Source organism: Mastomys coucha, unplaced genomic scaffold, assembly GCF_008632895.1.
Source record: "Mastomys coucha isolate ucsf_1 unplaced genomic scaffold, UCSF_Mcou_1 pScaffold18, whole genome shotgun sequence".
Classification (NCBI taxonomy): Eukaryota; Metazoa; Chordata; class Mammalia; order Rodentia; family Muridae; genus Mastomys; species Mastomys coucha.
Genome location: NW_022196900.1, coordinates 108722823 through 108740254, shown reverse-complemented (window position 1 = coordinate 108740254; position 17432 = coordinate 108722823). Strand labels below are relative to the sequence as shown.

Here is a 17432-nt window from a genome sequence, read left to right as displayed (position 1 = left end):
GAAGGAGGGAGGGAGGGGGAGGGAGAGAGGGAGGGAGGGGGAAAGGAGGGAAGGAGGGGGAAGGAGGGAGGGAGAGAGAGAGAGACAGAGAGACAGAGAGAGAGAGAGAAACCCAACAGAATCTAGATTTCACTTCCCACCATCCAAAGTTACATAGAAGTAGTTTCAGACTGGCCCCCTTCCTTCCAGGGCCCCTCCCTTCCTGGAGGGTACACGACCCCTCTTTGGGCAGCCTCCAAGCCATGGGGGCTCCTGCTCTCAGGCTCCAACTGTCTCCCCACTCTTCATGGAAGTCAGCAATGCCAGCTTTGGGCTTCTGAATATGCAAGCGACAGAATCCGTTCTAGCTAGTGTAAGAGGACTGGCTGAACTGTGAGGCAGAGAGGAGGCTTGAGAGCAGCCAGAAACCAGGGCAGCTCAGACAGGAAAAAAGACCACATGGTCTCACGGCAGAGCCACCTTGTCAGGTGGGAAGGGACCACACATTCCATCCCCTTTGTCAGCCACCATGTTCAACTGCCAGCCTAGCTCAGCTTGTGCACATACTAGATGGAGCGGTAGGTGACCAGGCGTGGACCAGTGCTCAGCGGGGGGAGTGGGGGGAGGGAGAGGACATTAAGAAAAAAATGACTATTTAGAGTGGGCATGAGGGTAAGCGGCCTGGATACTCTCTCGGCAAGGACTTCCGGCCCATGCTGCTTGCCTTTCACCTGGCTCTGAGCCCTGCATTGCCAGCCTGAGCCCAAAGTCAGTCGCATAACCCACTCGCCCTTCAAGCACCGTGGCTACTTGCAGGAGATGGGAACTGCCCGAGGTCTGGTTGAAGCAGTCCTAGGATCAACTGGCTGCCATCACAGCTCTGAGGAACTATGGCTCACCCTGTCTTCCTTTCCTATAATTTTCTTCCATCAGCACAGACTAGAGAATCCTTTTGCATAGGGACTTATAAATAGCAGCAGAACTACTCTTATGGGACAGCCTTCTTGTTCGGGATTGAACCAGAGCCTGGGACTCACTTGACAAGTGCTTTATCGAGCTACATCCCAATGGCTATCTTAGGAAGCTGACAGTGACCCATGGGGACTCATGCTGCCCCGTGCCCGGAGCCTTCCTGTCTGTGCTCAAAATCACCGGCACTTGGATCTGTTAGGCTCCACAAAGAAAGGCTTTTCACATTCGCATTTCTGCCTCACCAGTCATAATTTCTGAACTTCTGGAAATTGACTATAAGCTACTTGTGAAGTAAAAGGTGTTTAATAGAACAGAAGAATGTGGGCTGGCGATGACTCAGAAGTTAAAAGTGGGGGCTGGAGAGATGGCTCAGCGGGTTAAGAGCACTGACTGCTCTTCCAGAGGTCCTGAGTTCAATTCCCAGCAACCACATGGTGGCTCACAACCATCTGTAATGGGATCCAATGCCCTCTTCTGGTGTGTCTGAAGATAACTACCATGTACTCATATACATAGATACAAAATTAAAAAAAAAAAAGTTAAGAGCACTGGCCTAGGGCTAATGAGATGGTTCAGTGGGTAAGAGCACTGACTGCTCTTTGGAAGGTCCTGAGTTCAAATCCCAGCAACCACATGGTGGCTCACAACTACCCGTAATGAGATCTGATGCCCTTTTCTAGTGCTTCTGAAGGCCAGAGCAAGCAGGGCCTGAGTGAGCGGGGCTGACTGAAGCAAGCAGGGTTGACTGGAGTGAGCAGAGGTCCTAAATTCAATTCTCAACAACCACATGAAGGCTCACAACCATATGTACAGCTACAGTGTACTCACATACATAAAATAAATAAATAAATCTTAAAAAAAAAAAAAAAGAGCACTGGCCTGCTCTTACAAAAGACTCAAAATTAGTTCTAAGCATCAACGTGGTGGCTCCCAAACGTCTGCAGCTTTATTTCCAGGGATCTGATACCCTCTCCTATCCTCTGAGGGCACCAGACACCAAGTGGTGTACATATATGCAGGTAGGCAAAATGTTCACACTTGACTATAGACCAAAGAAAGAGACTTGAGAACAGCCAGAAACATAATAATAATGCTAATAATAATGCTAATAATAATAATAATAATAATAATAATAATAAATCCTGAAAAATGTAAGAATGAAGGCAGAGAGAGGGAGTCACCGCTTCAGACTCATCTATGGAGGGGGACACCTGCAGCGGATACCCTCAACAAACTTCCTGGCACATTTTCTTACATCGCACCAACTTAGTTCCCTCCAAGAAAACAAAAACAATCCAGGCTTGGCAGTGTGTTCCCTGAACATCTGACATTGGGCGTCGGGGACAGAATGCTTAATCCCACAAATGTGTCTGCTTCACAGCTCTGTCAAGTGAGCTCAGTGCTTACCTACACACACCCCATGAGGGTTGGGAACACAGAGAAGACTGTTCTCAACTTCGAAATGTCACGTCTTGGCGAGCTGCAGCCAGAGGGCCTGGTTCAAAGGCAACATACTTAGTAAAGCTTGCGGCCTTAGACAAACTCATCTGTCCTTTCGCATACACGTATGGAGTGCTGGTGTGTCCCATACACTGAACTAGCCAGGGCGTTAGGGAGAGAAATGGATGAGCACACCATTCCCGATGGCATGCAGCTGACACACTCTGAACCAGTTTCCCCACCAGGGATGGCTCAGTGAGACTGGAAGCCAAGGACAGGTGGCCACAAAGAGCCCAGGACAAGCTGGGACACTGTCACTTCACTTCGAGGGAGCTGCCACCCCACAAGCCATCTCCAATCTTGTCACCACAGCAGACTCAGTACCACTGTGAAAACACCCTCAGAATAAGTCTCCAGAACAAGCCTTGCTCAACACAAAAATAATCTGAAGTGTGAGGGAATTGGATAACAACTTATGTAAAAAGATAGACACGTATTTCCCACAGAATATTAAATTTAAGCATAAACATTAACATTACATCTATTGCTGGGTGTGATGGCTCATGTCTTTAATTCCAGCACTCATGAGGCAGTGGCAGGTGGATCTCTGAGTTCAAGACCAGCCTGGTCTACAGAGTGAGTTCCAGGACAGCCAGGGCTATGTAGTAAGATGATGAAACAGAGGGGTAAAGGTGGCTGTGGTGGCACATGCCTTTAATCCCAGCATTCAGGTGGCAGGTGGATCTCTGAGTTCAAGGCCAGCCTGGTCTACAGAGGAATTCCAAGATAGTCAGGGGCTGCCCAGAGAAACCTTGCTTAAAAAACAAAACAAAAATACTTCTTTATTCTTATGTATGTGTGGTGTTTCTTTGCATATAAGTCAGTGCACCATATGTGTGCCTGGTACCCATGGAGGCTGAAAACAAGCATCAGATCCCTAGGAACTGCAGTTATAGCTGGTGGTCATTAGCCACCACGTGGGTGCTGAGAACAAACTTTGGTCCTCTGAAGAGCAGCCAGTGCTCTTAACCACCAAGCCATCTCTCCAGCTCCTAGTTCCTCTCTTTAAAATGGGGCTGGCAGAAAGCATCCTTACTTCAAGTGGTGGAGAATTAAATACAAATTTTTATTTATAAAGCACTTGGAAGAGTGCCTGGAATCTATTCTTGATGCTTAAGAGCGAATGCATTATTAGCTCTGCAGTGGGTTCTGAGTGCCACAGACTCAACACAGCTGGCGCTTTGTAAATCAAGGCTGGCGGCAGTGACCCCAGAATCCTGGGCCACAGTCATTGTTTGCCTCCTTGTGTTTCAAGAGAGGGCCTCATGTAGCTCAGGCTGGCCTTCATCAGACTGACTATGTCGCAGAGGATGAGCCTGACTGTGTAATCCCTCTGCTTCCACCTCACAAACGCTGAGGGGACGAAAAGCGTGTACCACCTCAGCGTGTGACATGGGTCTGAGCTGGGAACACAAGGTTTGTACTGCCAGGCAAGTACATGCCCAGCCTGAGTTACTACTTTCCTTTTAAAACATTTATTCTTATTTTATTACAAAACTATTATACAAAAATACAAAACTTTGTATTTTTATGTATGAGTGTTTCCGCCTACATGTGTGTCTGTGTACCACCATGTGCATTCCTGGTGCCCACAGAGGTCAGAAGAGAACATTGTATTTCCTGGAACTAAAGTTTCAGTTCTGACCCACCGTGTGGGTCCTAGGAGTTGAACCCTGGTCCTCGACAAGGGCAGCAGGTGGTTTTAACTGCTGAGCTGTCTCCCCAAGCTTCTAAATCACTTCTTAAAATGCAGGAATGCATAGAAACCCATGGACAACATATCCTGGGCAATCTCACTAAAACATGGGTCTGAAGAGATGACTCAGTGGACACAGCACTGGCTGCTCTCCCAGAGGACCAGGGTTTGGTTCCCAGCACCCACAAGATCACTCACCACCATTAACTCCAGTTCCAGGGAATCTGATGCCCTCTTCTGGTCTCCTTGGGTGCTGCATGCACATCAAAGGCACATGCAGGCAAAACACCCGAAAAGGGGAAAAAAGCAAATTCATTAAATTGGGCATGGTGACCCATGCCCGGGCATGGTGACCCATGCCCGGGCATGGTGACCCATGCCCGGGCATGGTGACACATGCCCGGGCATGGTGACACATGCCCGGGCATGGTGACACATGCCCGGGCATGGTGACACATGCTTGGGCATGGTGACACATGCCCGGGCATGGTGACACATGCTTGGGCATGGTGATACATGCTTGGGCATGGTGATACATGCCTGTAAAAAATAAACAAATACAAACTGACAATGTGTTCAGTATGCAATGGATACTCCTTACATAACACAACACATACATGATTTTAAACCACAGAAAGAGACTTGGAGAGACGGCTCAATGTTTAAGAGCACTTGCTGCCTCTGCAAAGGACCTGGGTTCGATTCCCAGTATCCACAGCTCTGGTTCCAAGGTATATGACTCTCTCTTATGACCTCTGTGGACACCAGACATTCACATGGTGCACACATATACGTGCAGGCAAAACACTCATATACATAAATAAAACTATAGAAAAAGACTTAGTTAAATAAAAAAATTTAAAGATTGGAAAAAAAAAGTAAATAAATCTAGGCCAAAAGTTATTCCCCCACAAAGACTGCTCAAGGTTCCTGAAGTCTGTGCAGGTGACCACAAGGAACTAAGAATTGCCGGAGTGACATGAGACAAGCATTTGAACACCGGGACGTAAGTGAACAGAGCGCAGGTCCCCAGGCCCACCACACCAACTCTGTCCTGAGCAGCGTTCACGTAGTCCATGCGTGCTTGGTCTGCGATGCCTGTGTCTAGACAGCGTCTGCCTATCTGCACAAGGCAGAGCACATAATGATGTAATTAGGTTAAGCATTTCCCCCACCGACCAGCAGCACGGCTTACTGTCGGCTACCTCAACTCTTACACGGAGAACACATGGTGCCTGGAGCTACAAGCTGCCACAGCTACCAGAGCACTTCCTGAAGAGGTCCCGTCATCCAGCCAGACCTAAGCTGCTTCCTATCCTGGCCAGGCTTGCGGACAGTGGACAGCCGGCCTCCGTACCTGCAAAGCGCAGCGGTGAATCTTTATCCAGGGCGATGAGCGGGGGGTCGAGCAGCACCGCGTTGTCATTCTCGGTGACTATCCCGTGGTAGGTGGGTTCGAGCCATGGCTTGTGCTTGTTAACTGCATTGGGAGAAAAAGGGAAACACTGGTAAGATTCGGATCGCAGCTTCAGCTCTCTGCTGCCTTTGAGGACAAACGTATCGTCTGGGTTCTGCACAAGTGCGGGCACACACACGAAAGCAAAGCCACAGGCACATGAATAAATCGATGAGGACAAAGGGACTAATCATCTGAAAAGGGTGAATGGTGGCTTGATTACAGAGTGCCCCACGTAAAATCTAACCCAGATCATGAATATAAAAATTGACTCCTTCCCTCCACAAGAGACTCCTGGGATGGGAGCTCTGACAGAGCAGACTCAGGAGGACCAGCTCCATCCCCACGGCGGTGGCAGGATGGGATGGCACAGTAGCAGGGATGCCTGCTGGCGTTGACAGAATTGAGTAAGGCTCATAGCAGCATGAGCTGGCCTTCTATCAAAGGGTTCAGGGAACAGAGGGCACCTCTACTATGGATGGGTGATTCACCCACTGATGAGACCCCAGTGTCTTTTTATGTAACCCACACTCGGAAGGAAGCTGGGACAACTCAGGGGAATCAGTCGAGACAAACTGCTCACAATGAGGACTCAGATACATCCTGCCAACCTCTAGTTTTAGGGATCTCTCCACCTCTGTCTCCCTCCCCCTCTATCTGTCTCCCTCCCCTCCCTCTTAGCTATATAGCCCAGGCTGGCTTCAAATTCAACCTTCCTGCTTCCGCCTCCCAAGCTGCTGGGATCACAGCTGTACACCACTGAAACCCACTCCAATCTCCCATTTTACAAGGCAAACTATTAATTCGGTTTGTAACTAATAGTAACATTTGATACAAACTTGTATCAATGCTTTGTTCTACTAATAAAATTACACGCATAATAAAATAAAATTGAATTTTATTCCAACACTTGGGTCCATAAAACTCTTAGTTTTATCTAATAAGTACAGTGTTGCTATCATCAGATGCACCAGAAGACGGCATCAGATCTCATTACAGATGGTTGTGAGCCACCATGTGGTTGCTGGGATTTGAACTCAGGACCTTCGTTAGATCAGTCAGTGCTCTTACCCCCTGAGCCATTTCACCAGCCCCTAACTCTTAGTTTTAAATGATGTTATCTTGCTTCTCCCAGCACCACAGGGATATAAAACTATTAAGCATACTGAAGTGTGGGTCACCTGCACTGTCCTAACACAGAATAGGCAGGCTCGCCATAACAAAAAGGCTACAGCTGAAAATGCTTAACAAATTTCAGAAGAGAAAATAACTTTGTGGCGATTCATTTCACCACCATCCCAGGATTCAAATTTTATAATTCAAAATTTCTCAACTGCTCCTTTAAGCTGGCAGTATAAGAAGAGATATGGCCATTTCCAGAGGCTGAACTTTTCAATAATTAATGAATGATATTTTTAATATTTCATCACATTCAATTTGCATTATGAAACATTCATAGAAACAAGTGACTGATGTTTCCGTAATCCCCCTTCAGAAGATTATGGGCTAAAAGTCGAGGACCACATGGGCTATGGCACAGCCCTAGGAGGACCACATGGGCCATAGCACAGCCCTAGGAGGATCACATGGGCCATGGCGCAGCCCTAGGCCCTCACTCCACTGCATCCAGAGCATCAAAGCTGGCCACACTCCTAGCGATCCACCTGTTAGTGTGTGTTTTCTGGTGTTACTTTCAGGCAAAAATGATCTTTGTGATTACAGATCTTTTTTTGTTTTGTTTTGTTTTTGTTTTTGGTAATTACAGATCTTAATGATTAGAAACTTGATTTTAGAATCTATGAATGTGGGGCGGTGGTAGTGCATGCCTTAATCAATACTTGTGAGGCAGAGGCAGGTGGATTTCTGAGTTCGAGGTCAGCTGGGTCTACAGAGCAAGTTCTAATATAGCCAGGGCTACACAGAGAAACCCTGTCTCAGAAAAACAGAAACAATCAGTAAGAACAGTGAACCTCAGGGTTAACCTCAAATAAGAGATTTATCTCAGCACATCCTCACTCTGGTGAAAGAAGGCTGCTCTCCTGCCCAAGTCACATAAGCAAGAGATTCTGCCGGGTCGATTTCAGATCCATCACGTGCCACAGAGTCCCTGACAGCAATCATGAGACACATCTTCCTCTTCTGTGTACATCTTTTAATGGGTAGCAATCCATCGGCTGAAAGTAAGGATTTGAGGCATGCTTCCTATATCAGAATACCTATGCTGCCCATACTGTAAGTTTCAACAATCTTTAATACATTTCAACTATAATTGAACCTATAAAATCCAATCTTTTTTTTTTTTTTTTTTGGAGACAGGGTTTCTCTGTATAGCTCTAGCTGTCCTGGAACTCACTCTGTAGACCAGGCTGGCCTCGAACTCAGAAATCAGCCTGCCTCTACCTCCCAAGTGCTGGGACTAAAGGCATGCGCCACCATTGCCCGGCATGACAAACTGAATCTTGGTCCATCAGAAGGCCCTTGCCATCCCTGGGATACTGCCACCAGGTGGCAGCAGGTGCTCGGGTGTGCATGCTTGAAATTATGTCTTGATTAGAAAAGAACCTCTAGCCCATCCCCTAGTTACTAAAGGGTATCTGCAGCCCCCGTTAAGATGCTTAGGGTGGAAAAGTACTGGCGACTATGTTCTAAATCCCTACTTAGGTACAGCGGCACTCGCCCACAATCGTCTGCAGACTCCAGAGGCAGAGGCAAGAGGATCCCAAGGGCTGCGCAGTGAGACTTGTCACACATAAGGGATGCCCTAAAGTCTCTAGCTGGTTCCTTCTTTCCCCAAATACACTGGAACAGGAGAGCAACTGGAGAGTCAGCCCAGCAGCTGGGAGCATTCGGCGCTCGCTCTCGGAGCATTCGACGCTCTCAGAGCATTCGACGCTCTTGCAGAGGACCTGGGTTTGGTTCTCAGCGCCCACATGGTGGCTCATCCTCTGTGTGGGCACCAGGCACACACATGGTGTGCAGAATGCATGCAGGTAACACCCATACACGTGCGCACATGCGTGCACACACCACACACACACACACACACACACACACACACACATCCGAACCCAAAGCAGAACACTAAAACAGGCTGGTACAATTTAGAGAGCGAGTGCCCTGGAGGCCTGGATGCTCTAACTTGCTCACCAGCCTGTGGAGTGTGTGCCCTGAAGGCCTGGACGCTCTAACTTACTCACCAGCCTGTGGAGTGTGTGCCCTGAAGGCCTGGACGCTCTAACTTACTCACCAGCCTGTGGTACCACTGGAGGTTAGCAGAACCTTCAGGAGGTGAGACCAGGTGATCATTTAGGTGTGTGGCCTCAAACAGAATTGTGCCCCACTTCCTCCCTGTCCTCACTATTTTCTCTCTGCTTCCCAACCTACATGTGTGTGTGTGTGTGTGTGTGTGTGTGTGGTGTGTGTGGTGTGTGTGGTGTGTGTGTGTGGTGTGTGTATGTGGTGTGGTGTGTGTGTGTGGGGGGGTTATGTCAGATATCCTGCTGATACATCAGATATTTACAGTACAGTTCATAACAGCAAAGTTACAGTTATGAGGTAATAACGAAAGTTTTATGGCTGGAAGTGACCACACCATGAGGAACTGTATTAAAGGGTCGCAGCATTGGGAAAGTTGAGACCTACAGCCCTAGAAGGTCAGCGGCCTCCAGGACATACCCCAGGCAGTGGTACACTCAGCAAGGCCCAGAAACAAGACAGGGACCACGGACGGCGACCTCTGAACCTCTAAGCCAGCACACCTTTCCTTATTTAGGGTGATTTTCTCACACTTTTCACAGCAACAGAAAGCTGACAGAAGCACATCTACACAGATCCAAACTGATAATGCAGAAGGCACACTCTCACGGCGGGAGATGGCTCGGCCACTAGGATCAGGTACTGCTCGGTGGGAGATAGCTCAGTCATTAGGATCAGGCACTGCTCTTGCAGAAGGCACACTCTCATGGCGGGAGATGGCTTGGCCATTAGGATCAGGTACTGCTCTTGCAGAGGACCCGAGTTTGGTTCAAAGCATTTTCTGTCCCAGCACACACCCACATACAAACACACACAGAGACATAATTTAAAATAATAAAAATAAACCTTTAAAAGAAGAGACACTCTCAGGCCACCAACATAGTTTAGCAGATAGAAGCACTCGCTGCTCAGGCTGATAGCCCAAGTTTCAGCCTGGAAACCCACCGTGGAGGAGAGCACCAACTACAGCAAGCTATCCTCTGACCTCCACATGCACACTGGGGTGCGTACTGGGGTGCGTACTCACACCAATAACAACCTTAAGTATAAAATGTAAAAATAAAAAAAGGTACTGGGCTGGAGAGATGGCTCAGCAGTCAAGAGCACTGACTGCTCTTCCAGAGGTCCTGAGTTCAATTCCATCATCTGTAATAGGATCTGATGCCCTCTTCCAGTGTGTCTGAAGACAGCAATGGTGTATTTACATACATAAAATAATTCTTTTTAAAAAAATTAAAAAATGAAGAAAAATTAAAAGACACTCTCAGACTAAGTCTGCTTCTGCAGATAAATTCTGTTCAGACCACCTGTGGTCCTTCTAGCCAGCGGGGTGTCAAAGGTCCTTAGCTTCTCATGGCCATGTGCTGCAGGCAGTCTTTCATCTCCTATGCAGGAGGAAAGCTACTAGGTGCTGAGCTCTCAGGACACGTGGGTAGGACGCAAACGTCAACTGCATCTACACTCCAAACCATGTGAGCTCTGCTCGCAGTGCCCCTGCAGTGGTGCAGTGAGCCAGCACACTGTGGGGGTAGCTTAGCTTCACAGCGAGGACCAACACACCCAGGCAACTGCCAACACAGATGTACCCGCTCCAACGCCACGGTCAAGCGGAGCAAAGCAAGATCTCCCCCTCCAGAGAAACACTTGCTGTGGGTTTGTGATCTGATCGTGAGCTCCAGGCAGAACGGTACAGTGAATGCTGGGATTAAAGGCGCGTGCCACCATGCCAGCACTAACATTTTTGAAAGAGGAGGAGGTCAGAAGCAGCAGGAGGCCTGGGGTAGGAATGGATGGGATCATGACACCATTCTGCTCTGCCTGGTAGAACTGCACGGAGTGGGGTGCAGGGAAGGGTGCGCCCCTTTATCCTTCTCTTTCTTTTTGCAGAGGTGGTTTGGTAACCAGGACCTCATACATGCTAGGCAGCGCTGGGAATGGATGATGAACTACCTCACTGAGGTAACCACCTTAACTCTGAAGGCTGGTAGCAAAACAACTGTCTCAAGTGGCTCTGAAGGCAGCAGGGCCAGACTTCTTAGGGCACCCCCCACGCTTGGGACAGGGGGGCACAAGCCCACGGACCCCCCCCCCATCAGCAATTCCTCAAACTCCACCAAGTACAACTCACGTTAAAGAGAATCCCACTCTGAAACCTTTAGAGGACTCCTTTTAGCAGAAGCTGGGCCTTTATGGAGAGAGGAAGTCACCTGGCTGTTTATCTTATCCCCAGCCACAAGCTTGGTCAGGACATCCGTCCCCTCATCGTAAAGTGTTCTCAATTGATTCAGAGTGAGTTTCCCCCTAGAAGCCAGAACTGGGCAAGCAGCTCAGTGCTACACCCTCATTAGGCCTCTGTGGGCACACACAGCACACAACTGATGCACTCACACACATGTAGGCAAAAAAAAAAAAAAAACACTCATAAAATGAAAATAAGCGGGGCTGGAGAGATGGCTCAGTGGTTAAAAGCACCGACTCTTCTTCCAGAGGTCCTGAGTTCAATTCCTAGGACCCACACGGTGGCTCACAACCATCTATAATAGGATCTGATGCCCTCTTCTGGTGTGTCTGACGACAGCTACAGTGTACTCACATACATAAACAAATCCTTTTGAAACGAAAATGAAAATAAGCAAATATTTAAAAGGAACAAGCTAACTAACTAGTTGTACAATACAAGCCCTCCAAGTACTAGATCCCAAGCATCTTCCCCGGGTGAGTCAAGCTGTTCGCGTCAGCCACAGTCAGAGATCCTCTAAGTCAAAGTCTACCCGTTTCCTCCAGAGGTGACTTGGACCCACCTCACTAACTACAATGGAGCCGGGCAGCGGCTGCTCAACACCTTTAATGCCAGCACTCAGGAGGCAGAGGCAGGTGGACCTCTGAGTTGGAGGCCAGCATGGTCTACAGAGTGAGTTCCAGGGTGGCCAGGGCTACCCAGTTTCAAAAATCACTTTCCACATTAAAATCAGTCGTACACTTTAAAACACCCAACTCAGTGTGATTTATAGACATAAAAACGCCCATCTACAAGACATTCTTAAATCACACAAGTAAGCACTTGGTCTTCTTAGTGAATAGCACAGAGAAGGTGGGGGGAGATGGTGTGGTGGATAACGGACTTGCCACAGAGACACGAGGAATGGAGTTAGATCCCCAGCACCCAGATAAAAAGTATGACAGCGTCCACCTCTAATCCCAGCCCTGGCAGGTGCGGACAAAGGCTTGGACAAGGGCTCTCTGGGGAGTGCAGATTAGTTGGACTGGCTGAATGAGAGACCTCCAGGTTTAGTGAGAGACCCACCAAATCTATAAAATGAATATATATATAAAGTGCCTCAATATATAAAGTTAAAAGCAATTAAAGAAGATGCCTGACATTAACCTCTGGTGTGAACACACACACACACACACAGACATGGTCCTATAATAAAAGCACCCAAGGTTAGAGGCCAAAGGATCCAGAGTTCAAGGTCATCTTTAGCTATACAGAGAGTTTAGGGGAGAGAAATGAGATTGTATCTACTGGCTTGTGACAGTGCGTGATAAGAGGCCCAGTTTCCTACAAGGTGATAATGTGTTCAAATGTGGCAGAGCCAGATCTGATCCTCTAGGGGCTCGTGGCTTGAAACCTGTCACCAGGGTGGGGAGGGCTGACTCTGTGAGTTTGGCTCGCCGAGACTGAAGCACTGCACTGAGTCCTTCACGTGAGGAAATGGCAGCTGCAGGGGACGCTGGAGACTTACTGAGGCTGGAGTGACAGGAGTCCAGCAGGACTTCTCCCACCCAGGCTGCGAAGGAGAGGGGTGAGGGAGGAAGCAGGAAGTGCCTGCCTGGCCCTGCAGGTGAGGGAAGGCAGCATGCCAGGGCTACTGGGGCAGGAGACGGGAAGAAGCAAGGAGCTGAATCAAGCTACGGCATGGCTCCTAGGCTCCTGCTGCATAAGACAGAGAGGGAACTGAGGAAAAGCTGCAAAAGAGGGACTGGGGAGACAGCTCAGTTGCTTAAGCCCGTGAGCCTTACAAGCATTTGGACCAGAGTTCACTATGTAGACCAGGCTGGCCTAGAAGTCACTATGTAGACCAGGCTGGCCTACAAAGTACACAGTTCTGCCTGCTTCTCCCTCCCAGATGCTGAGCTTAAAAGCTTGTGTCACAGCCAGGCATTGGTGGCGCACGCCTTTAATCCCAGCAGTAAAGAGGCAGAGGCAGCGGATCTCTGAGTTTTGAGACCAGCCTGGTCTACAGAGCGAGAGTTCCAGGGCAGCCAGGGCTACACAGAGAAATACAAAACCAAAACCAAAAGAGACGCTTGGGCCGCCACATCCAGTTCGGCAACCTCTTTACGCTTACACTGTGGTGAGAATGTGTCCCATGGCAAAGCAGGGATTTGACATGGACAAGGTCCTGGGCTCTATCCCAAGCTACGACAGCAGCAACAAAAGTTGCCCAAACCTTGTCACTAAGACCCTCACAAAAGGTTATCCTTACCAAACCTCATCACCAAGACCCTCACAAAAGGTTATCCTTATTTTTCAAAGTGCCTTCCAATCACACTCACACACTTTTCCAGGAACACAAAAGCCAGCAAGCGCAGTGACCTTACCTGAAGATGTTATGTCTCTAATCTGTTTTTCTCAACATTAGATTTGTCCTACCAAAGCAGAGCAGGCACCAATGGAAACCACAACAAATCCCATGATGGCCTGGGACCCTTCCTATCATCTGAGCTTCCTATACAGTGACAGTTCGCAGTGTCCTGAGGGCTCTTCAGTCTCATAAATGCTCTGCAGCAGACGCGCTGGGGTCTGGAGACTGGCTGCAGCAAGTAAGACAGGCACCACAGCCCTTGTACTGATCTACACTGGACCCCAAGCGCTGCTAACAAAAGTTCATGCACCACTTTCTGGAGGTTCCCAAAGGTGACTGACAGGTGGCGTGCAGGAAGGCGGGCCTTAGGAGTGGAGGAAATCAGAAATCTCTCTCTGAGTTTGGTGGGAGGTTTTCCTTGTGTCCTGACCCAGGACAGCCTCCAGCAGAGATGAAGTAGGAGTCACACCTGAGCTGCAGTATCCCCGAGATCAGAACAGGCTCTCTCCTGAGACCAGAATACCCAGAGAGGGCACATAAGACTGCCCCCTTGTAGGTTACACCTCAGGCTGTGGGAGTCAGGTAGGTGGCATCCAGCTTCCTCTGAGCTCCTGCTTCAGGCAGTGACTGCTGACTCTTCCCAGAGCAGTGGTTTCTGGGAACTAAGGTGTGAGGTATGAAACGGAGTCAGGGAGACTGGAGTTGAGGCAAGAGTGTCTCTCTCTCAGGTGTCTGTTTCTAGAACTGGCAAAGGGGAGAAACTGGAAAACTCTCTCATTTCTAAAGAGGAGGGCAGGGGAGGTCAAACCTTAGAGGGCAAGGAGCCACCCTGCTGTGAACACCACAGAGCAGCAGGAAAGAAAGGCTGCCCTTGCCTGGTGCACCTCCACAGGGCGGCACAGTCCGTGACCTCACCCTGGAGGCTGGGGCAGTCAGACTGACCCAGCGGCAGCACTGGCCCGGCCTCCTCTACGTGGCTGTCACACACTTCCCAACCACAGATGGTACAAGACACTCAGGGGCAGAGGCCACCTGGGGAAAGTGGCAAGGCTCCCTAGCCTGACTGGGTGGGCTCCTCTTGGAGAGCCCTCTGAACACTGCCACCTCGGGAGGGACCCACCCCTGGCTCTCACTCATCACCCGCCGCTGAGACCACCAGCTCCCTGCTTTGCTTTGGCTCAGTCCCCTTTCTCACGATCATCTCGTGGATGACTGCTAAGTCTCTTGAGAGGTAGCACAGAGTCTCCATGCAGAGCCTGCCGTTTCTAACAACCGTTTCTTTCTGTGCATGCTGCTCCTGGGTGCTTTAGGGCAGGGCAAGGATTACAACATAAGCCCTGCAACCAGTGTTTCCAAATGTCCCAATTGCTTCCTCAGAATCAACTTATCTGTCCCAGCTTCCCATCTGCACCACATGCATACCTGGTGCCCTCGGAGACCAGAGGAGGGTGTCAGATCCCCGGGAACTGGAGTTATAGAAAATAGCTGTGAGCCACCATGTGGGTGCCAGAAACCAAACCCAGGTATGTGTCCTGCAAAAGCAGCCGGTGCTCTTAACTGCTGAGCCCGCTCTGTAGCACCTACACAAAGTTTCCTCTAGAATTAAATGCATAACACACAAGGGGCAGATCCCCTGACAGTAACCACATGGGAACGGCTCAGTGTCAGTGTGTGTGCAAGCTTATGATGGGGAAGGTGGGAGGGTCTTACAGTGCTGACTACAAACCTAGTTATCCCACAGAGCACAAGCTACGATTCCCTTCATTTCCTATTTTAGTGCTATCAGAAAATACAGGCCAGGATTTGACCTTTCCCTCCTCCTCTATCACCGCCACATTTGTCTTGAATTTAAATAGGGCAGGGTACTGTCTTGAGCCAGTAACTAATAGACCAGCGGCATTTCCAAGTCCTGTGTAGTTTTGGTCTCTGACCTTCACGCACAATAGAAAAACTTTATCACACGAGGTTCCAAAAAGGCCACGAGGTATTGAAAACCTGCTGACATTCATTATCGATGCAAAACCCTGACCAGCTGCTTCCCTAGGTGCTACCAAAGGCTGGCTATGAACATCTATAAAGCCAGAAAGCCTGGTCACAATCAGGATCCTGTTTTTCTTCCCTCGCTCGCCTTTATTATTCATGTTCCTATGATACTAACAAGGAGACTGGTGGTCTGACAAGCCCTTGGATTATTTGCAAAATAAATGTAACACTCTTCTGATAAACAGAAAATTAAATTTCTCTATCGTATTCAGCCATGGGGTCTCTCAAGAAGCGCATTTATTTTCCTGGAAAGAACAGAATCAATGTAATGGTGAACCAGACTCCAAGGTAGGAGAATATGAAGAAGAAAGGAACTCACTTTGCCTGAGTTATTCTGAGTCCCGGGGCACTAAGCTCCGCCAGAGCTTTAAGAAACCTATGGTGCTCACAAAGACGGATTAGCCTGAGACGAAGATGGACCATCTGATGGTTGCTGCCGCAGAGCAAACACATCCTCGGCAGGATCCCGTGCCTCTAGAGACCAGGATTCATGTGGACAAGCTCTCAGGGATGCTTCAGGCAACGGCTGAGAGGAAAACCTAGCTACAGCTCGCTCAGTGCCAAGCACGAGCCTGGGCCTCACTGCCTCACTCAGCTAAGATCATGAACACGTGACGAGGCTTCCCCGTATGTCAGGACTGAGGACAGGATGGGAGTCAGGAACCCACGGGAACCCAGACCACACACCCTCCAGCCACCTTTCTGTCCTCACTGGGCTCCCTCCAATCCATCTGTCAAATTGGAGATGACAGGAGGCCAGACTGAATAGATGGGATGTGTGGTGATTAATCAGTAAATTAGAGCGAGGGTCACAGGCAGCAAGATGGATGAAATGGAGGAAGGATGATGGTTCACACCAGAACAGAGCATCGTGCTGACAGAAAAGGGTAGCCAGCCACACCGAGACTGATAGGTATAGGGAGGGATCTCCATCGAACGAACCCTCAGCCTGAAAGGTGACATTCACACCGTTGGAGGTGCCCAGAAAGAAAGCAGGCTGGCTGGTGGAAACTTGAGAAACAAAGTCACCTGAAGAACAGCTGAGGGAATCGAGGCTACTTGGCTTGGAGACAGGAAAAGCTGACCTGCCCGCAACGGCAAAAGACAAGGGTTCTCTTTGCCATGAGAATGTTTCTGCCCAGGCTGGAGACACACGCTGCTTTTGTAGAAGACCTGAGTTAAGTATCCAGCACTGACTTCAGGCACCTCACAACTGCCTGTAACTTCAGCTCTGTGGGATTTGATGTCACCTATCTTTTGGCCTCCTTTAGCACCCGCTGTGTACATTGGATGCGTGCGCGTGCACAGACAGACAGACAGACAGACACACACTCATTAATAAAGATAAAAAATAAATCTTCTAGCCCTGTCTACAGAGCAAGTTCCAGGACAGCCAGGATTACACAGAGAAACTCTGTCTCGGGGGGAGGTTTAGGAGGGGAGGAGAGGGGACATTTTAAAAAACAAAAAATATTTCTGCCACTGCTGGAACTTTCTCAATAAACTAACAAATACCACAACATCCCTAGTGCCTTACAACTGGGGAAGAAAAAAAAGCAGCCACATAAATATGAATACTCAAAAACACCGTTCAAAGCATCAATAGGTGCTGGCTGAGGTCCACCCAAAAGAGGTATCAACAGATGAATGGGGCTGGCAAGATGGCTCAGTGGGGGCTGGCAAGATGGCTCAGTGGGTAAGAGCACTGACTGCTCTTCCGAAGGTCCTGAGTTTGGATCCCAGCAACCACATGGTGGCTCACAACCACCTGTAATGAGATTGGACGCCCTCTTCTGGTGCATCTGAAGACAGCTGCAGTGAATTACACCAGAGCAAGCAGGGTCAGAGCTAGCGGGGCTAGCAGAGGTCCTGAGTCCAACAGCAGCCACACACATGATGGGTCATGGCCATCTGTACAGCTACAGTGTACTCATACACATAA

The 17432-nt window shown here is 49.0% G+C and overlaps 1 protein-coding gene across 9 annotated transcripts in view; it reads right to left on the bottom strand.

Moving 5' to 3' along the window:
* The window catches only part of LOC116097039 (beta-catenin-interacting protein 1), a 138517-nt gene that overhangs the window by 28110 nt on the left and 92975 nt on the right, over nucleotides 1-17432 (bottom strand). For all 9 annotated transcript variants that reach the window (XM_031379518.1, XM_031379511.1, XM_031379512.1 and 6 more), the window contains one exon: nucleotides 5505-5627. In XM_031379518.1, the coding sequence (XP_031235378.1) occupies nucleotides 5505-5627 (123 nt within the window). The remainder of the gene's footprint in view (nucleotides 1-5504; nucleotides 5628-17432) is intronic.